Genomic DNA, 22,573 nt, shown 5'->3' with positions numbered 1-22,573 from the left:
AAAAGATAAATTAAATGAAAAGTTTAAAAACACAATTTATATTAATTTATTTTATTTTATTAAAAATTATTAAATAATTTTCACAACTTTAATTTATTTTATTTTTAAGGCGACGCGTTTCGGAGTGTCTCACTCCATCATCGGGCTCGTGACGCTTGATGTTGTTGGGGAGTTGGGGCCAAGTTGTGTCTCTTGTTGTGTTGTTGTAATGTTTGGTATTTGTTATTATGTCTGTCTTCTTCCTTCTTTGTGTATTTGAATTATTGCCGTGTTAAAAAGTATATTGTTTTTGATGGTTAGTTTGTCGTTCAATATGTTGTCCCGTTCTAATTGGTATGCTTTGAAGATCTCAAACTCTTCGGTTGCATCCAATGCTTTCCCTTTTTTATTAATTATGGGTAATGGTGTTAAATTTCTATCGAAGTTTGTATAATTATGGTTGTTGTCTATTAAATGTTGTGGGTATGTGGATTTAGTATTCGGCTTTGGTTTATGTTCTTGAAATCTTTCATAGAATGTTCGTCCAGTTTGTCCGATGTAGAATTTTTCGCAATCGTTACAACCTAATTTGTAGACTCCGGAACATATTTTAGTATCTGTTGATGATTTTGTTTTTAAAATGTTTTTTATGTTGTTATTTGTTTTGAAAGAAATGTTAATGTTGTGTTTTTTAAATTCGTATTGTATGGTTTGTGGTAGAATGTTAGTGTATGTTATTGATGTGTATTTATTTTCTGTTGGTGTAACATTTTTGGTGTTGTTGTTTTTCTTTTTAAGCTTTTTTGTATGTAATTTGTCTATTATTGTTGGGTTATATCCATTTACGTATGCGATGTGTTTTATGATGTTGAGTTCGTTTTTGTAGTCATTTTGGTCCATTGGTATGTTGATAAGTCTTTCGATGAAAGCGTTGAAAGCAGCCATTTTTTGCGAGTGTGGGTGGTGAGAGTCTTTATGTATTGTAATGTCTGTTGTTGTTGGTTTTCTGTATATTTTGTATTTGAATTTATTGTTGTTGTTTGTTATGTTTAGGTCTGAAAAGTTTATATTATTATTGTTTTCTATTTCAGCTGTTACTTTTATTTTTGTATTTATGTTATTGATATATTTTGTTAATATGTCTAGTTGTCTATGTGTTCCATCAAAGAATTCAAATGGTATCTAGGAAAAAGTAATTCTCTGGAAACCTTTTAAAATCCAAGAATATGATTTAAAAAGAATGTTTGAATAATAATAGACGATTTTAAGTTATGTTTTTCGCGGGTATCAATCATTTTAAGTTTAATTAAATTTTACGAAACTCACCGCGTAATTATAAGAAATATTAAATTTTATTTCTTCGTCCCGACGTTTCGAAGAACTTTCAAACTTCGTGGTCACGGGATTACAATGGGTTTGATGGATATTGTTAAATGTTGTTGTTTGTTCTCGATCGCGCACGCAAGTTGTACCTGTGCGTAGTTGTTGGTGCATTTTCTATTGCAGTGGGTGATGACGGGTTTGGTTCTTCTTGAATAGAACTTGTGTGGTCTTGTGTACACACAACGCTCACGACGTCAGCTGCTTCTATGTTCATTTTTGTTGGTTTAAGCTTGCTTATCAGTGGGTCCCATGTTGTCGATAGTTTGAAGCTAGAATCGCGGTTGAAATTCTTGTGCTTTTTTATTTCTATAGCTTCTCTTACTATCCTGGGTACATAAAACCTTTCTGCGGCAATCGATTTGGCTTTATCAAACCTAATAAAATGTTCATCGTTATAAGCAATGTGTTCACATATTGCAGATTTTGTGACTGCATTGTTTTGAATAGCTTTTACGTGTTCATTTAATCTTGTTTTGATCGCTCTTTTTGTTTCTCCGACGTATGATGAACCACAGCTGCAAGGAACCAAATAAACTCCTGGATTTTGGAGGGGAATTGTGTCCTTTGGTGTTCTTAAGAACTGTCGAACTTTGGCTGGTGGTTTAAATATGGTTTTTATACCAAATTTGCCTAAAATTCTTGCAATTCCACCCGAAATCTCCTTAATGTAGGGAAGAAAAGCTCGCTTTTCCAATTGGAAAGGTGTGTTTTGTGTTGCACTCGGTTTCGGCTTCCATGCTCTTTGTCTTGAACTGTAACCATTCTTTTTTAAAGTAATGTCTACATACTCTAATTCCTCTTGTAGGTGATCAGGATCACATATTTTGTGTGCACGGTTTACTAGTGCCGATACTACAGATGTGAAATTAGAAGGATGGTGATGAGACGTAGCATGGAGATATCTGTCTGTATGAGTGTTTTTTCTAAATACTGTATGTCCGATTGAACCATCATATCTTTTTATCAACTTTACATCCAAAAAGGCCAAACAATTTTCTTTTTCTTTTTCTATTGTGAATTTGACTTTTTCGTGTATCGAGTTAAGGTGATTTAGGAAACTGTCTACATAATTTTCCTTAATGATACAACACGTAAAAGCTATTCAAAACAATGCAGTCACAAAATCTGCAATATGTGAACACATTGCTTATAACGATGAACATTTTATTAGGTTTGATAAAGCCAAATCGATTGCCGCAGAAAGGTTTTATGTACCCAGGATAGTAAGAGAAGCTATAGAAATAAAAAAGCACAAGAATTTCAACCGCGATTCTAGCTTCAAACTATCGACAACATGGGACCCACTGATAAGCAAGCTTAAACCAACAAAAATGAACATAGAAGCAGCTGACGTCGTGAGCGTTGTGTGTACACAAGACCACACAAGTTCTATTCAAGAAGAACCAAACCCGTCATCACCCACTGCAATAGAAAATGCACCAACAACTACGCACAGGTACAACTTGCGTGCGCGATCGAGAACAAACAACAACATTTAACAATATCCATCAAACCCATTGTAATCCCGTGACCACGAAGTTTGAAAGTTCTTCGAAACGTCGGGACGAAGAAATAAAATTTAATATTTCTTATAATTACGCGGTGAGTTTCGTAAAATTTAATTAAACTTAAAATAATAGACGAATGGTAAATGTTTTATAAATAAATTTTTCAACAAGGCCAGCCACGTAAAAACAAAAAATAAAGAGGTTTCTTAGAAAAAAGTAGTTTTGGTTTTTTGTTAATTTCGAAAATGAGAAGATATTTTTGGATTCGGTTTTCTGTTTTTGTTTAAAAACAAATAAGAGCATCGAATTTAAGAAACTAAATTAGTACTTAATTACATAAAATTAAAAAAAATTGTTTGAAATTTTTTTTCAAATTTTTTTTTTCAAAATTTTGATTTTGAAAATTAATTTTTCAAAACCTGTCATAAAATTTTTGGAAAAGACGAAGTTTTTGGCTTTACAAAAAGGTATAACACTTACTGTAGGTGTAGCCGTAAATTTTTAATAATTTTTTTTCGAAACGATTTTTCCAACACGATCTAGCTTTTTGGCACATTACTCTTGAATCGCCCTGTATATTCTTATAGAGATAGAATCAATAACTTAATTTAGAAATAAATTAAATAAATCGATTTTCATCAAATTTTTTTTTTTAATTCGGTTCCAAACTTTTGGCGGTTGGGTGTAAGTATAATTCATTAATGAAATCAAATTGTGTTTTCATAAAAGGAATGAAGAGAAAGAAAGAAAGAGTAAACAAAAAATTACCATAGTACATTAAAAAAATTTAAATTTTCTATGTAAAAAAGACGAGGGAAATCAATAAATCAAAAATGGAAAACAGAACATGATCTCTTTAAAATTTAAATCACCTTAACGGTGAGTGAGCAGAGTTCAAACTAATTTTAAGGTGGAAGACAGGTAATCGTAACACTTTGTAAAAACTATGGAAGGGATTTTATGAAAAAGAATTTTATGAAAAAAGAGAGTGTAAAAAAGATCAGAGTTAAAAAAGAGAACATGTTCTCTTTAAAAGAGATGTTCTGGCAACCCTAGCGTTCGTTGGCGTTCAATAGTTAAAATAAATTGTGAAAAGTAAATTCGTGATACACTATTGTCATCTTATCTTTTTAATTTTATTTTATAACATTGGAGGCAAAACAAAATAGCCATAATTAGTATTTATCCTCAACCTGTTAAAGCAAAATTTAAAAAAAATGTATTTTCTAATGCAATTCTTTTTACAAAACTTTGTGATTCATTTGCCTAAAGTTAGGAAGACTTTTGATACAAAATTTTCCACCGTAGTTAAATAAAAAAGAAGGACAAAATTGGATAACGAACATATCTCCTTTATTACATTGGAATGGCCGAATAGTTACGATTCGATAATCAAATTATTTAATGGCCAAAACAGACGTGCAGTTTCCTGCAAAAAAATAAAATAACGTGGGCTCTTTTGGGATAAAAATCTGCATGCAGCGCAGACGCAGAGCTGTAAGATGTCTCTTTTTGTAAATTCTCTGCCAAGTTTCATTGCAGGGGCATTCCATTCAAAATGGTAACATTTTATAATTAGGAAAAAGAGTAATAGATGGGATTTATTGCAATGCAAAACTTCTTTAGAGGCAGAAAACTCTTTATCAAGAGTTAACAAGTGTTTGCGAACGTAACTCTTAAATCGATATACACCTAGCAAAACTTTTCATCAAGTTTTCATTACATAGAAGGGATAATATAAAATTATTTCTAAGTGTTCAAATCGATCTAAAAGCTCCTGCAGCTACAACAAGAAACAACAAGAATACAAAATAATTGTTACCTTGCATTACTTCCAATAACATAATCAATTTTTGACGCATACATATATCATATAATCGTTTTAGACCAGGGTCGATAATTTTTGAAACCAAAAAACATCATAGTAGGATGAAACCCATTGGAAAAGGAGGTGAACATGATGAAAATTAAAGGAAAAATAAATTACGGGCGAACCGAGTTCGGGAAGTGGGTGGGTTGAGTTTTTAATGGTTAAAAATGGTATATCTCGATTTGCGGCAAAACTACAAATCCTATAGAAAAAAGTTGTATGGCAATGTTGTGGGTAATAAAAAGATCTACAACTTTTGCGTCAACAATTTTTTCACATAACATAATAAAAAATTCAAAAAACCGAGTTTTTGGTTTTTTATTTTTATCTTTTTCAAAAAAAATGTTTTTTTCTACGAAATTTGGTGAAAACTTGCCTTATTATGTCCCAAATACACTGTAATTTATTTGATTTAAAATATTAATTTGTTCACCTTATTTTGACTTAATACCAAAAAACACATCGATAATTCACGTGTCAAAATATCAGCTTTTTTCAAAAAGTCGGTGGGCATTTCGTTCGTTAAAATGTCTTTTTTCTGATGGTGTAAAAAAAATTTTACATTAGTATACTATAGAACATGTTCTAGTAAAATTCAAAAAATGAAAAAAGCTTGAATTCGAAAAAAAATTTTTATCATTGTTTACAATTTTGGCCTATTTATTCAAAGGAGACTGGGCACTTTTCTATGGGACGTGGCCCATCGGTGTAACACATTGTGACATACATACGTCAAATGAAAGGTCTCGATGAGTGTATTATTTGTTTACATGGGCAAAAGTCTGTATCTCGTGCAGGGAAAGTGCAGTGATGCATTTTATGCTCAAAAATGTATGTAATAAAATTCAGAAAAGTATACATTTTGACTTGATGCTCGATTAAATTGATTCAAAAACATAACATAACTGTGTTAGAAGTTCAATTGGGCTAATCCATCACCAGTTTTCACCCATGACGCAATGCATTTTTCGGTTTCTAGAGCACTTTTGTATGGGACGTGGCTCATTGGTGTAACACATTGAGACAAACATCAGATGAAAGATCTCAATGAGCGCATTTTTTCTTTTTATGGACAAAAGTCTATACTTCGTGCCGAAAAAGTGCATTGGTGCATTTTATGTTCAAAGATAAATCTAACACATTGAAAATTACATACATCAAATGAAAGTTACTGATATTTCTTTGAATAGACAATAAACTCTATCTCGTGGAAGGTGCAGTGGTGCATTTTATGTTTTTAGAACAAAAAAAGGTGGAGAAACGACTAAATCCATGTCCTATGGTTTGTGGTTTAAATTCATAATACCTACCAACATTTTATGAGTAATATATGTAACTTGTAGTTTGAGTTGCATTTTTGAAAAATTAGTCACAACCTTTGTATATTTAAATTATTTTAAAACCAACAAGGTAGTTTCGCACACGACTTCAAAGTACAGAAGATCATATACTTACTCAAACATTTTTTGTTATTGCATTTCAATCTATAAAAAACGATAAATGCATTTTTTTTTAAATTAAAGCAGTTGATGGATTAGTCCAACAGAACACCGTTATTATTATGTTTTTGAATCTAGTCAATCGAGCATCTAAACAAATGAGCCACGTCCCATACAAAAGTGTTCTAAAAAACGAAAAATGCATTGCGTCATGGGTGAAAGCTGGTGATGGAATATCCCAATTGAACTTCCAACACAGTTTTGTAATGTTTTTGAAACAATTTTGTCGAACGTCTAGTCAAAATGTATACTTTTATGAATTTTATTACATACATTTTTGAAAATAAAATGCACCAATGCACTTTCCCTGCACGAGATACAGACTTGTGCCCATACAAAAAAATAATACACTCATCGAGACCTTTCATTTGATGTATGTCTCAATGTGTTACACCGATGGGCCAAAATGCCCACTCTCCTTTACACAATTAATTTCAGCTGCAAAAAAAAGAAAAATGAACACAGAGATACAATTAAAAAAAAAAAAACAATTTATGGCAACACGTTTTTTCTGGCGGTATATATAATTGAGAACATTTGATGAGATAACTTCAAGTTTTTCCAATACAATACATCATGTTTTTCGCGAAAGTGTTTTTTATTTCTCATTTTTGTGGAGTAAATGCAAAGGGACTGAGATGGCAACGCTTTGATGATCAAAAAAACTTCGTCTTTGAATTTTCCACACAAAATGGTAACTTCAATCACAGTTGCCATTAACTTCTTTACGGGAAGTCTGGTACCATTACAAAGTTAAGGTTGATTGATATTCCGAAGCAATATAATTGGCGCTCCTACTTTCTGCACCAAATAATATAATCTAATTAACTACATCGTACGTGTAATTTTGTAACAACTGATTTGTGAAGACTAAAAATTGTGCATTTTTTATATCGCTCAAAAGTGTTACTATGATTTTTAAAAACACCTATTATTGCATATTCATTTTACCAATCGTCATTTTTGTAATTTTCCTTTATGCTTGGAAACACAGTTTGTTTTAATAAAAATTCCTCAAACTTGTAATGTAAGTTTGAGGAATTTTTATTAAAACAAATATTGGTTCGTAGTGTAGTTTGGCCTTCAGAATCAAGTGGCATTATTCCATTACCAATGTCCAATAAATACACTCAGGGAAAAGAAATAGTTATTTTGTAACTTTATAGAATTCAACGAAATTTGGGGAATAACTATTTTTTGACAGCAAATAGTTACAAAATAGTTAAAAAAGGCTATTACATATTAAATAACTATTTAAATAGTTAAAATTGACTATGCCGTAGTAATTACGTAACTGGGCAATTCCATTATCGCGGGTGCAACATTTATACTCATTCGAAGCTTATTTACAAACAAATACAAAGATATTTTAATTAAACTATAACTTAAAAGGGTACATTTAAACCTTTTTATTTTTGATTAAGCTATAAAAATAATATAAATTAAATGAGTAAATCGTCACTAGGAAGAGTTCAAAGTGCGATGGTGAAACAAAATCGGCCCTACCTTTTTAGATCTCCGTACAAAAAGATAAGTCTGTTAATTTTCAAACACTTTTGATCTTTTACTTACATATATATCTAATGACGTTAAATCAATAATCTTAAAACATAAAAAATAAATAAGAAAACGAACATTATGAAAATTTACAAAGAGGAATTTAAATTCGAAGCTATCGCGGGTGCAACATCGCGTAAGAAGGTAACGGTAAGGAATACACCAACAAAATATTATTTTCTTGTATACAAATAAATACCTAACATATGTCACAAGTCACCACATGTCTTAAATGTAAGTTTAACCTCAAGCTGTCGGTAATGGAAATTTTGAGCCTGTATTACAATCCATGATATTGCGGTGTTGCTCTCAAATAAAAGTTAGTTTTTTATAAAGAATTGAAAAAAAAAAAAAAACAAATGTCAACAATGGGCACAGGAAGCAAAATACTGTTTGCAAAGTAGGGATTTTTCGAAATTTCAAAGAATTGCATTAAATTCAAAACTGTAAGGATTCTGAGAGCCCTAAAGGCCCCAGCCCATAGAATCCGTTGCGTCCGTTCCGTCAATCCATCCGTTGAAGTTGAAGTTTGGGACAGAAAGGGGTGACCCATAGAATACGTCGTACGACGGATTGCTTTTTGACAGCTCACTTCAAATTCCTAGGTGTGTTCGATTTTTTTTCGCTGAATGTGCTCTAACGAAGTTCTGAAACAATTTTTAAGAATTATCGGTGCTCTTTTTTTGTAAAATAAAAGGGAATTTCTGATATTTTCTGATGTAAACAACTTTTAAGAGTTAAGTTATAACCACAATGGTCATTTTTTGCAAATTGCAATTTTTACTTTGCTTTAATATCCGATGTTATTTTTTCGTTAAAATGTTCGCTGTTGACTCTTCAAAATTTTTTTTTTCACTTCAGGTGTATAGGCTTTACGTTTAAATTTGCACAAGCTCTTCATATAATATATTCCTTAAAACAAAAGGTTTAAATATTTTTGTTTTAACATTTTAAGGGTATTCATGGTGAATTCACATATCTAATTAAATTCAGAAATAAAATAGGGAGTTAAATGTTACTTTTTTTACAATTAATTCACTAATGAATACTGAAATTTCACAACTCATAAAATCGGAGAAGAAAAGAACGCAGTTCATTTAGTTCTGAAATTCCCCGGTGTGCACTCTCAAACAGAAAAATGAACAGATCTATTGTTGACAACCAATGTCAAACCATACGACGGATGAAAAAGTAGAAAGTTGGGCAACTTCTTCCGTCGAAACCGTCCGTCTCCCTCCGATCCGTCGCTTATGGGTCGCTTCCCATAAGAACGTGTGTATTTTATCGAGCTGTCAGTCAAAAACTTCGACGGAACGGACGCAACGGATTCTATGGGCTGGGGCCTTTAAGTTCCCCAATCAGCATATTTCATTTGATCCATTACTTTTGGGACACCCTGTATATAGCCGCATAGCTACTCCCTCCATCTGATTAATTAAATCTACAAATAACTATTTCAATAGTTAAAATTGACTATTTAATAATTAATTTGGAAAATACTTCGATTAACTATTAAAATAACTATTTTTAACTATTTAAAATAGTTATCCCGAAAATAGTTGAAAAAAAATTTAAAATGACTATTTTTTTCTCTGTGTGTACTTAAAAAATTCTGCCGCAGGTATATAGTTTTTTATTCAAACACGAACATTTTTGGCCAATGTGAATTTTATGACATATCGCGTCAAAATTTAAGATTTTAAAAAGACATTGATTTCTTCTGCAGCAGTGGACCCTGGTATCTATATGGCACTGCCAAATACTTTTTGACTTTCTCGCGACTCCATCAAGTTGAAATCTAAGGCTTCAAGTGGTTGTAAGTGCGCCATTGTACTGATATATTTATTATATGTAGGAGTAAGTCTTTCAAAGGCAACTTCAGAGCATAGTGAACTTTAGTTTTTTATTTACAGAGCGTTAGGTGTTAAAATCAATGATAGTTGCATATAAAAAACACAAACTCTTAAACACCTTGTTTAATTATACTTTTGTTCGCCATTAAACTTCGGCGCATTAGTTTACACAAACATTTTTAATTCAATACAATCGTATTAATCAAGAAAATATTTCTCTGCTTGATTTGGATTGGTTTTTCTCATAGTTTGTTTTGATTCCAGAAAGAAAGAGGCTACCCAACGTGCTTTTTTGCAAATTTCATAGTTTTTAACATGCTTTCAAGAGGTTAACTAGTGCTTTTGTTGCTGAATAAGTCCCAAAATTGTGTTTCCTAAGTCTCTTGGGACTTCACTTCCAGCTCCATGATATTAGGGTTCAATCTGGGATTCAAAGTGAATTCCGCAAAAATAAAGCTTTCTTTTGTGTAATTTTGTTTTGTACACATCCATGGATTCTACTCAGTCCTCGTACTTTTGTGTTTGTTTATTCGTTAGGAAATAATTCGACGCAAACAAATCAGTTCTCCATTAATTTGTTTAACAGGTTACGGGAATTTTAACTTGTAAAAATAAATGCCCTAATTTTAATGTTTATTTGCGAATTTTTTCCAATTTTTTTTATGAATCTGAGCCTAAACATGTTCAACAATTGGACACATGCTTAAAATGAGCAAAACGTATTACTTTGCCTTACCAAAATTGAAAAAGAATGCTGGTCAAAATACTTTTGCCACTCAAAAAATAGCACTTCTAATACAAAAAAAGCTACCTGAAAGCCAAATTTCACTTATATGACTTACTTTGACCACCATGAGATGCACCATAACATAATAAATAACCATCAACTTTACCTATATAATGTTAGAAATTATTCTTATCAGATCGAGAATTGTAAATCAGTCAAAATAATTATGCCGACGACTGTACATTTCCTGTGTGTATTCGAAATGTGGATTAAATGTCACATGACGCTTTCGATATAGTCCGGTCAATTTAGACATCCGAGGTTACATTAATTCCCAGCAAGCTGAAAATTGGTAGGATTGTTGGAAACACCATCATAAATTAAATTTAAAAAGTCCTCATCGATCCGAGGTCTGGAAAAAAATTTACGGGGGGTCAAAGGTCACAAAAACTGGTTTTTCACGATTTTCAGCAAAACGGTAAGTCTCATCAAAAAATTTTCAATGCAAGAATTGTAGACCAGATTATTATATATAAAAACTGTCATGACACTTTTTTTCCTAAGACTCACCGTTTCTTAGGTATAACGATTCAAAAAGTTGAAGTTGAGTTGTAATCCTCATAATCAGGCCTATTTTGAAAAAAAACTCCTAACTGAAAAGTTCCTGAAATTTCATAATTTTTTGAGCTTGATTTTCGTTCTTCAATGGTTAAGAATATGGGGAAAGCAAAAAAAAATGAAAACTTTAGCCATTTTTTTCGTTTGGGGCCCTTCTCCCGAAACCATTTCCCTGAGAATTTTTGTTTAGAATATGTCTGAATATATACAGGGTGTGCAATAGAGAATGGACAACCCTAAAAGGGCTGATAGCTACACTTATGACTGTTCTAAAAACAGATAGAAAAAAGTTCTATCGCAACCAGTTCATAAAATATTGGCTTTTTTTCGTTCAGTGTATTTTAAATTTTATCATCTTGTGTCTTCGTTCACTACAACCCCGAATGAATGAATTTTATTTATTTCTTTTTTTTATAATTTTCTACAATAATTGTATGAGTACATAAATGCTTTAAAAACTGCATTGCTATTGCACATTTTCGTAAAAAAAAATTTTGAAATCTGTTTTTTGATGCAAAATGTAAAAAAAGTATTTTATGAAAAATTTTAAACACCTGTGGTATAAAATAAATCTATAGAAACCTAGGTGGCCAACTTTCTTAAAAATATTCTCGTTTAAGGGGAATATTTTTAAGAAAGTTGGCCACCTAGGTTTCTATAGATTTATTTTATACCACAGGTGTTTAAAATTTTTCATAAAATACTTTTTTTACATTTTGCATCAAAAAACAGATTTCAAATTTTTTTTTACAAAAATGTGCAATAGCTATGCAGTTTTTTAAGCATTTATGTACTCATACAATCATTGTAGAAAATTATAAAAAAAAGAAATAAATAAAATTCATTCATTCGCGGTTTTAGTGAACGAAAACACAAGATGTTAAAATTTAAAATACACTGAACGAAAAAAAGCCAATATTTTATGAACTGGTTGCGATAGAACTTTTTTCTATCTGTTTTTAGAACAGTCATAAGTGTAGCTATCAGCCCTTTTAGGGTTGTCCATTCTCTATTGCACACCCTGTATATATTCAGACATATTCTAAACAAAAATTCTCAGGGAAATGGTTTCGGGAGAAGGGCCCCAATCGAAAAAAATGGCGAAAGTTTTCATTTTTTTTTGCTTTCCCCATATTCTTAACCATTGAAGAACGAAAATCAAGCTCAAAAAATTATGAAATTTCAGGAACTTTTCAGTTAGGAGTTTTTTTTCAAAATAGGCCTGATTATGAGGATTACAACTCAACTTCAACTTTTTGAATCGTTATACCTAAGAAACGGTGAGTCTTAGGAAAAAAAGTGTCATGACAGTTTTTATATATAATAATCTGGTCTACAATTCTTGCATTGAAAATTTTTTGATGAGACTTACCGTTTTGCTGAAAATCGTGAAAAACCAGTTTTTGTGACCTTTGACCCCCCGTAAATTTTTTTCCAGACCTCGGATCGATGAGGACTTTTTAAATTTAATTTATGATGGTGTTTCCAAAAGTCCTACCAATTTTCAGCTTGCTGGGAATTAATGTAACCTCACCCCCTTATTTTAGTCTAATTTGACCGGACTAATATGCTATCCTGAGTAATGTTATTTCAATAATTATGCCAAAGTTCGAGTGGATTTTAAGGATCGCATGCGTTTATAATTACTGAGAACAATATTTGTATTTGATGTGGCGAAGACCAAAAAAATGCATCAGGGCAACTTCATGGTAACTCATGTTACATTCACAAAAATTTTCAATACATAAATAGATTTTTTTTTTGTCAACTTTCAAATAAATTGATACGAAAATACTGTCCATGAATTTAGCATAACTATTACTCTCATAATTAAGTAAAACATTTGTCTTTTTTTAAGCATTTGCTTGGGAAAAATAAAAGTCTTTTGGTAACTCACGTTACAAAAATCGGACACGAGTTTTAAGAGTCACAGTTTGAAGTTTTTCTGTGAAATTTAGAATCTTAATTTGTTTTCAATGAAGATTCCATACCCACAAAATTACCAGCTTTTAAAATTAGTGATGAAACCAAAAAAGGGGTATTGTCATTGTAACTATTAGATTCATCTTGTTTTTTTTGGCTCTTTTTTCCGTCACATTCATGTGAAATTCTTCTGTAGTTGGCAAGCTTATGCTTTAAAAATGCTTTTAGATTATTTATACTCTTTGAATTTAAGTTCAAGCCATAATAATAATAGGTGTGTTTTATTTTCCTCGTGATCCAGATCAGATCATTGTTTTTATTAGCGTTACAACAAAAGCAGGATTATGTTTTATTATTGTTTCGCAAAAAAATACAATTATCTGTTCTGGATCACGAGGAAAATAAAACACAGCTATTAATAAGATCAATCCAAGATTTTAATGTTTATTAATAAAATAAAAATCAAATTATGTATGTATTCAGCAATTTGTGTTTTATTTTAGCTTATTCATTTTTTATTAATCCTTGGTTTGCGGCCGCAACCTCCTAAGGAACTCTTGGCGACTCCCTAGGTGGTCGCGACTCACACTTTGAGAAACACTGATCTTTGAAAAACACTGATCTTGAACCCCTTTACTAAGCTGATCATAAAAATAGGGGTCAATATCGTTGCTGTGACTCGAGATACACAAATAGTGTGGCATGTCATTATATTGTGTGCGTATAACAAGTTTTTCGGTAAGCTTATTAGAATAAAGAAATTGTTTCTTTCAAACCGCGTGAAACGCATTGAACATTTCATTTTTGTTACAACTATCTAATGTATTAAATTGACATGCTTATGTTTTTATTTTCAAAGAAAATTATTTAGCAAATATTATTATCAGGTTCATTGATTTTTTCATACTTAAACGTTCAACAAAAAAGTACTTGGCATCAAATTGATTGCTTTAACCGTTTAGAAGATATTCGTATCCAAACTCCCACTGATTTCAAGAAGTTTGGTTTCGTCTTTCATTTCAACCATTTAGATCATATTTAGTTTTTTGAGACTGAACTTTTGAAATAGTACTACCAAATGTTTTTTTTTAATATATATACATATATATGTTATATGTATACAAAAGAGAATAGGCGATTTTGTAAGAAACGTGGACGAAGTTCCGTTTTTTTCGTGTAATTAATGTCGTTTTCTTTCACTCCAATGAGAGTACCCTTTTAGTACTTATTTTTGCACTTTTGAAGGTTTTGTGTTCTTTGACGCCACAAAAGTGTAAAAAAAAAATTACTCCGGAGTAATTTTAGTACTACGGAGTACCCCGGATTTACTCCACATTTTTAGTCAGATTTACACCGATTTGCACACGGACTTGCACACACACTTATGAATTTGAAGTTTGACATTTTTAAATTTTGTTTGAAAATTGAAAAATGGGAAAAGTTTTTCTTTCAAACTCTTTTGTTATTAACAAAAACAACCCTTATGAATATATTTTCTACTGTATTATATTCCGCCATATATATTTCTTCCATTTTTTCGTTAATTCTTTGCTTTTTCCAAAATGAAATTGAAAACCGAATAAAAAAAATTTTCAGCCAGTGTTCTTCATCAATAAAAAAAATCCTGTGCCATATAACAAAAAAATCCCATTTTTTTCTGCGTTGATGGGATATTTTTATTTTACAATTTATAAAATCGAACTTAAGGGTGTGTGTCAATTAGGGTGAAAAACCGATCAGAAGCATAATGAAAAATATACCAAAAGTAAAACTAAGCCCGCTTCTACACGAAGACGCAAAGAGCGACGCGCATAAGAGCAAGGGAGGAACAAAGTTCGAAAAAAGGGAAGGAAGATTTTTTACCGTGGGTCTCCGGTAAAAAATTTTGTGACTCTTTTTGACGTTTCCCTTTGATCTTGTTCTTTTTTTTGTTGTTCTGCTTTATTTTATTTCGTCGATTGTGGAATCTTCTTCGTCGGTCGGGTATTATTTGCGTGTATAGTTACGTTTTTAATTCATTCAGAGCAAAGGAGAAATCGATCATTCTCTCTCCCTTGTTCTTATGTGCATCTCGTACGTCTACGTCTTCCTGTAGAAGTTGTCATACGAAAACAAGAACAAAATAAAACCAAAGAAAATAACTGTCAAATCGCAACGTGCAAACTCATGCTGAAGCAAGAAGCCATAGAGGCAACAAACATACGATGGTCAAACATTATAACTTGCCAAACGACCAAGCAGATCTGGCCTAGGCTAGATCCAAAACGTTCAAAAAATTTGTTGTCTCTAAGCAGATTGCATATCAGCTCTGTAATAGGTGTCTTAACAGGACACTGTCTCATAGGTAGACACGCCATAAGACTTGGCGTAATCTCTAACGACTTCTGTAGAAGTTGCCTTGATGAGGAAGAAGAAGAAACAATCCAACATCTTCTCTGCTCATGTCCTGCCCTTTCCAGTAGACGTAAAAAATACCTGGAAAAATATTTCTTAGAAGATACCAGTGAACTAATCAATACTGACATCTTCAACCTTCACCGCTTTATTAAAAGCTCCAACTGGTTTAATTAGTGAGGAATTTCCTCACAAAATCATGGTATCACAACGGACCAATAAATGGTCTAAGTGTGTCAGTTGTTTTCCTGACAGCCATTTCTACCTAACCTAACCTAACCTAACTGTCAAATTTGCGTCTTCAAAAAAATAATACGTGTAGAAGCGCGTGACGCACCGAAACGAAAATCAAAAGAAAATTTGAAGATGATTTCTGCGCCTTGCGTCTTCGTGTAGAAGCAGACTTATCAACGATATTATTATTATTATTATCATATTTTTTTGAATATTATTTTTTTTTCGATTCATAAAATGTTTTCCCTAGGCCTGTTATCACTATTTTTTTCAAGGAAATTATCCATTTTAGCCTTGTCACACACACAATTACAAAAAAAAAAATTACTCTCATTATGTTCTTTCACTCCAGAAAAAGGAGTAAAAATTTAGAGTACTCCTTAATAGAGTGAAAGAAAACGATATAAGTTTTACATGTATTGTGCAGAAGTTTTATTCTTGTTACGTACTTCAAAAACGGATGAAATGCATTTTTGCATCTAGCACTCTATATAGATTTTGTCAATATATAACTTTGAAGTGTGTTTTAACTGCAGAATAAGATGCTCTGCCTTTTTTTTTAAGTTTGGAACCTTAGTATTAAATATTCAACCAATTGGAGTCAAGGTACAAATAAGCAACTAAAAACATCAGTTTCGAGTATTTTTTGGGAGATTTTGATCTTTTTTTTGTAATACTCATTTATTATAGACCAGAGCCGAAACCTTCACAAACATTAAAAAGTAAAAGAAGATAACAGTAGAATAAAACCCATTGGAAAAGGGGGTGAATATCATAAAAATGAAAGAAAAAATAAATTACGGCTGAGTCGAGTTCGGGAAGTGGGTGAGTTGAGTGTTTAATGGTAAAAAACGGTATATATCGATAACCGGTTTTATGGAAAAATGTTGTATAGCAAAATTGTAGGTTATAAAAAGATCTACATACAACTTTTTTATGAAAAATTTTTTCACATAACCTCAAAATGTATGTGAAAAATTCAAATAACCGATTTTTCAAAAAAAAAATTCCCACGAAATTTGGTGAATATACTGTAATTTATTTAATTTTTATTTTTCTACCTTATTTTGACTTAATACCAAAAAAACACCCTAATTTTCAATCGAAAATTCACGTGTCAAAATATCAGCTTTTTTCAAAAAGTCGGTGGGCATTACGTTCGTTAAAATGTCTATTTTCTGATGGTGTAAAAAAAATTTTACATTAGTGTACTATAGAACATGCTCTAATAAAATTCAAAAAATGAAAAAAGCTTGAATTCGAAAAAAAATTTTTATCATTGTTTACAATTTTGGCCTATTTATTCAAATTTACACTTTAATTACTCAAAAAACGTAAGATTTCATGTAACATTGATTAATCTTACGTTTTTTGAGTAATTAAAGTGTGAATTTGAATAAATAGGCCAAAATTGTAAACAATGATAAAAATTTTTTTTCGAATTCAAGCTTTTTTCATTTTTTGAATTTTACTAGAACATGTTCTATAGTATACTAATGTAAAATTTTTTTTACACCATCAGAAAAAAGACATTTTAACGAACGAAATGCCCACCGACTTTTTGAAAAAAGCTGATATTTTGACACGTGAATTTTCGATTGAAAATTAGGGTGTTTTTTTGGTATTAAGTCAAAATAAGGTGAACAAATTAATATTTTAAATCAAATAAATTACAGTGTATTTGGGACATAATAAGGCAAGTTTTCACCAAATTTCGTAGAAAAAAACATGTTTTTGAAAAAGATAAAAATAAAAAACCAAAAACTCGGGTTTTTGAATTTTTCACATAAATTTTGAGGTTATGTGAAAAAATTGTTGATACAAAAGTTGTAGATCTTTTTATTACCCACAACATTGCCATACAACTTTTTTCTATAGGATTTGTAGTTTTGTCGGAAATCGAGATATACCATTTTTTACCATTAAAAACTCAACCCACCCACTTCCCGAACTCGGTTCGCCCGTAATTTATTTTTCCTCTCATTCTTATCATATTCCCCTCCTTTTCCAATGGGTTTCATCCTACTATGATTTTTTTGTATACTTTTTAATGTTTTTGAAGGCATCGGCACTGGTCTATTTCCTTACAAAAAAAAAATTATATATATTATCAAAGGTTGTCAATTTTTTTTTACTGAAATTGGCATCAATAAGTTATTGGAAAAGTAGTAGGCATATATTTTGGGTGCAGTGCTGCATGCGGCGATGCGTGCAGATGTGCTGCACATCTTTTTTAGCCATAAATGTGCCTTTTAGAACCTAATTTTGACCGCCCCAATGTAAATGCAAAAAATCGTGTATTCTGGGTTATTATTTTCTGGTAAGAGTAGGCTCAAGCTCCTGGCAACCCATACTTAGCGACCAGGACGTCGACCTTTACCCAGGAGAGGGTATTTGTTAATATTTTAAAAACTAAGCAAATAAAAATCATGTCTTACAAAATTAAAGAACATTCAATTTTACACAAAAATGTCTGAATTTTTTAGACATGCATATAATCAATGATTACTACTCATTTTTTTATTAACTTTTTTATATGACTTCTGAGAATCCTAGCTACGCTTTTACTATTCGTCGCTTTTTAATGTTTAAGCTATTATGGTACCTAACAATTTTCAGTACAATGAGTACCTAATCTTGTTTTTTTATTGCAATCTAGGTTTGTACTCTATAGCGCTGTATCATGATGGATTATTCATCGCTTACTCTAACGGCCATATTATTCAATAGTTTAAAAAATACATCTGGATCTAAAGAATGTCAAATGTCAAAAATAAATTCAAATCAATAATATTCTCTACTTAAATCCAATCTTAAATCCAAGTTTTTAAATCCAATCTCTGAAGGTCTGTTTAACTTTATAAAGCCAGATGTAAAATTAATTTTCCAGTGTTCAGTGGTTTTGTCAAGTATTTAGTGAAGGAAAAATGAAGATAAATGCAAATTATAAAACATTTATTGAATAATCACATAATTTTTTTTTTGAATGAATTATACGAACAAAAAATTAAATCCTTGGATTTATGAAATTCAGATTTAAGTGATTAGATTAAAAAATAACTTTAATAAAAACTAAATTCAGGATGAATAGTATGGCCGTATGAATATAGATAATAAACTGTTTTCGAAAATTTTATCTTTGACAAAATTTAACTCACCAATTTTTCCATTTGGACTGTAAGGATCATAGCTTCCAGTAGACATTGGTGATGCATATCCATTGGACATATTTGTGTTATAATTATGACTCTGTGAACCTGGTGATGGACTCAAAGGAGGTGCTGAACCAGGTACATTTGTTGGACTGGGCGAAGATATCCAATCTTCAGGACTGAAATTCCGAGAAAAAAAAATAATATCAGTTCACTTGTTATGTAATTTTATTTTCTTTAAGATTACCCTTCGAGTCGCACCCTCTTTGTTGGCACAAACACCAGGTGGCCGTTTGTTGAATTTGCACTTGTGGAAACTGACGCTGCGCTACTCGTTGAACTATTATTAATAGCGCTTAAAACGACGTTACTATTTCCAGCGACATTCCCTGTTCCTGCACTGCCTCCTATGATACTGACAACACTTATTCCGGGTGCTCCAGCAGACACAGTTGGCAGGACCAAATCGTGAATTGGTTCAGATTTGATGGCAGTTAAAATTTTCAAATCGTCACCGCTAACATTTAGTCCAACGTTTCCATTTAGTCCACCACTTCCGCAATCACCACTGCCTCCATTGTCTGCACTAAAAAGTTGATGCCCTCCACCTGTCTGAATAATCAAATGTTGGTTATTGGGAGTTGAGAGCTGTTGGGAAGAATGCGAATGAGGATGCTCTTGAGATTGCTGCTGTGATTGTTGCGGATGCTGGACATTTAGTCGGTACATCATGGATGATAGGTTCATTTAAATCTTATTTATTATTAACTTTGATTTTTTTCAAGAGCCTATTTTCGAATAGATCTGTTTGCTTGTGTTAAAAAAATTAATTCAATTTTATAGCTTTGGCTACATCAAACAGTCACATTATGAAGTGCCAGGTCGATCACCTTAAAACCTGCAAGTAAACATACAAAAAATATAGTCTCTTTAATAATGTACATACTCTTTTTACATTAGCATAAAAATGAGAAATTCAGAATGAGGTCATTCAACGAAAATTTCAGTTCAACGATTATGGAAAAAAAGATCCAAATTAAGGTTTCGCTGACCCCATTTACGTTTTTTCACAATAAAGTGTAGGTTGGTATACACTGCACGTGCCACAGAATTTCAGAAATATTTCTTCTAAAGCAGTTGACCTTTTCCGACTTGAGATAATGGTAAAATAAAGTTCTATTTTTCAACAAGTTATATCTTTTGATCTAGACAAATTTGATTTAACGTTATTGATCCTGGTGATATTACCTTTCATTTCTTGCCAAGGCATAAACTTGCCCGCCTTCCCTTTAGTGAAAAGCATAGATTTGGGGATAAAGAATGGAAAAAACTTCACGTTCACCGTTGAGAAAAAGTATAATTTGCATTACCTAGACCGTTTACACATCGGTTTCTCCATTTTTCATCCCATAATCTATGCTTTTCACTAAAGGGAAGGCGGGCAAGTTTATGCCTTGGCAAGAGATCCGTTTTTCAGCATTTACCTTCGTAGGAATGGGCTTATTCCACCACTTGTCATACTCCCACTTCCAAGTCCATTTTCTCGAAAACTTCTCTTTCTGTCAAATTCTAATGAAAAATACTTAATTTTTTGTCGCTTTTGGCTATCTCCTCGACTAAAGGCTTCCTTCCTGATCGTTCAAGTAACCATACTTGTCACCTTTGTAAATTTAATTATCAATTACACAATCTGACCTTTCCAATTCTGTAGATATTTCCCGGGTAGACAGCCTCTCTTCATGGTAAGTCTTAAGTTTGCCAAATTCAATCTATGTCATAGATTTTCCAGGTCTAATTTTGAAATTACTAAAAACTTTTACTTAGGAAATTGATATTATGGCTTAAAATTAAAATTAAATAAAAATTTCCAACTAATTCACTTACTTTTAGTTGCATATTATCCCGCTAAACCTCACTATTAGTGCGAAAATCAGATGTGTCCTTATAATTATTTCGCTCCAAACCCGGAAAAAATAACTGTATTATTGTATTCTAATGAATTAAATTAAAACAAATGGTGAGAAATAATCCTCCATAAACATGTCTCCTTATTCATTAAAGAAATACAAAATAATATCCCTTACATATCTTAAGACGAATCAAATAAATTTGTCCGTATAATTATTTCGCGGAGTGTATATCTCGTTAACAAAGCAAAAATTTTATAAATTGCATTTAAAACTTTATGAGACTCAAATTTACTATCAGAATAATGTTTTTTTAATTGAAAAAAAAAGAATTTCCCTACCAAAACAGTCGTATCAACATACAAAATTAAATAAAAAATTAAAAATTCAATTCTTTTGCATTTTTGGTCGTATCTTTTTTACTTGCATATAGGTACATAAGTAGGTACTATAAGGCAAGTTAAGAACTCGTGATAACAACTTTACATGGCATTTAGTCCCGTCAAGTAAGATTTGGTTGTATGGATGTATGGGAAATAATAATTCACAACTGCAATTGGGACTTAAAATAGTATCGAAACTAAACCCCCCTCATTTTTCACAAAAATAACGGTACAACTTTGGCCGCCATTTTGTTTTGAACCGTTTTCGACTTTCACTTATAATTCGGCTTATATTGGTGTTAGAGAAAAACGTTATAGTCTAAGATCCCGCATAGGACGACCTACCCTCATCGTTATATCAGTTGAGAGTTATACACCCGTATTCTGCTATTCGATTCACGTGAATCGAAAGATTTCCTTCCTTTACCACATCAACATGGCTTTAAAAAAAACGCTTAATTTCGAAAGCAAAACGTTGTTCCCGTCTATTTTATAAATTTTAAAGAAAAAAAAAAATAGTTTAAGTTTTATTTAAACGTCCATATAAACGCTTCTTATTTTAGACTTCCACGTGAATCGAATAGCAGAATACGGCCGATATTTTCCGAAAGGTAGTGTCTATGGAAAAAGTTTGGACATGGGTTGCCCTACGATATCCTGTCAAAGCATAGGGAATATGGTTGCCAAGCTTGAAAGTTCATTTTTGAGTTTTTTTTGACTACGCCACCCTGCTTAAAGACAAGCCTGAGAGTCTTAAGCCAAAATGTGTGTCATAGAAAATACAATTTAAAAATCAGGTTAGTGATAGACAACGACAAGATTAATATCGCAATCTATATAATATATTATAAATATAAAAAAGTCACATATACAAATAAAAAATCTCAAAAATCTAAAACTCGAGATATGAACTTTTCAAAGTCAATATATAAAAATTTGACGTTTGAGAAATAATTCACCAAAAATCAGAATGGAAGAATTTTGAAATAATTTGTATGTAATTAGAAAGCATAAATAAAAAAACATGATAGGTATCTGCCAAATTGTCCATTTAACTTATCAACTTTGCAGTGATTTTTTGAAAAAGTACTTATTCACGTATTTCAATTTATTAGGCCTTCAAACATTGCAATTACTCTAGCTTCGTCAATTTTCACCTGATTTTAATTTTTGAACTTGTTCTTTCAACCTTTCCAATATATAAAATATATGATTTTATTTTAAAACCTAGACTTCATAAGTTCGAGAATTAAAAAAAAAAATTTTTCGACATTTTCTTCAATTGAACGTCGATTTTAAGCATAAAGAAATATTTTTTAAGACCTAAAAAATATTAATTTTGATAATTTCTTAAACCAATATTAAGTTTTAATTAAATGATTTATTTTTTTATGAAAATCGATGAAAAATTAACGAAGTAAGAGAATTTGCAATTTGAAGGCCTAAAAAACGTTTTTTGTCCCCAAATCCAGATTTTGGTATTTTCAAAAACAAGGTATGCTGTTTTTAATATATGCAATATGCCCTACAAAACGTTTTAGGTCAGGAGACAAATATTTTTAAATTTATTTTTTTTGTTTAACAAT

At 31.4% G+C, this 22,573-nt stretch overlaps 1 protein-coding gene across 5 annotated transcripts in view; it reads right to left on the bottom strand.

Annotated features, from left to right (window-relative positions):
• The window catches only part of LOC129907124 (ecdysone receptor), a 493,732-nt gene that overhangs the window by 240,887 nt on the left and 230,272 nt on the right, over positions 1-22,573 (bottom strand). For all 5 annotated transcript variants that reach the window (XM_055983195.1, XM_055983197.1, XM_055983198.1 and 2 more), the window contains 2 exons: positions 18,945-19,595; positions 18,704-18,876 (listed from right to left, as the gene is read on the bottom strand). In XM_055983195.1, coding sequence (XP_055839170.1) covers positions 18,704-18,876; positions 18,945-19,444 — 673 coding nt within the window. In that variant the 5' untranslated portion in view covers positions 19,445-19,595. The remainder of the gene's footprint in view (positions 1-18,703; positions 18,877-18,944; positions 19,596-22,573) is intronic.

This window comes from Episyrphus balteatus, chromosome 1 (assembly GCF_945859705.1).
Source record: "Episyrphus balteatus chromosome 1, idEpiBalt1.1, whole genome shotgun sequence".
NCBI classification, from domain to species: domain Eukaryota; kingdom Metazoa; phylum Arthropoda; class Insecta; order Diptera; family Syrphidae; genus Episyrphus; species Episyrphus balteatus.
This window is presented reverse-complemented; position numbering and strand designations above follow the sequence as displayed.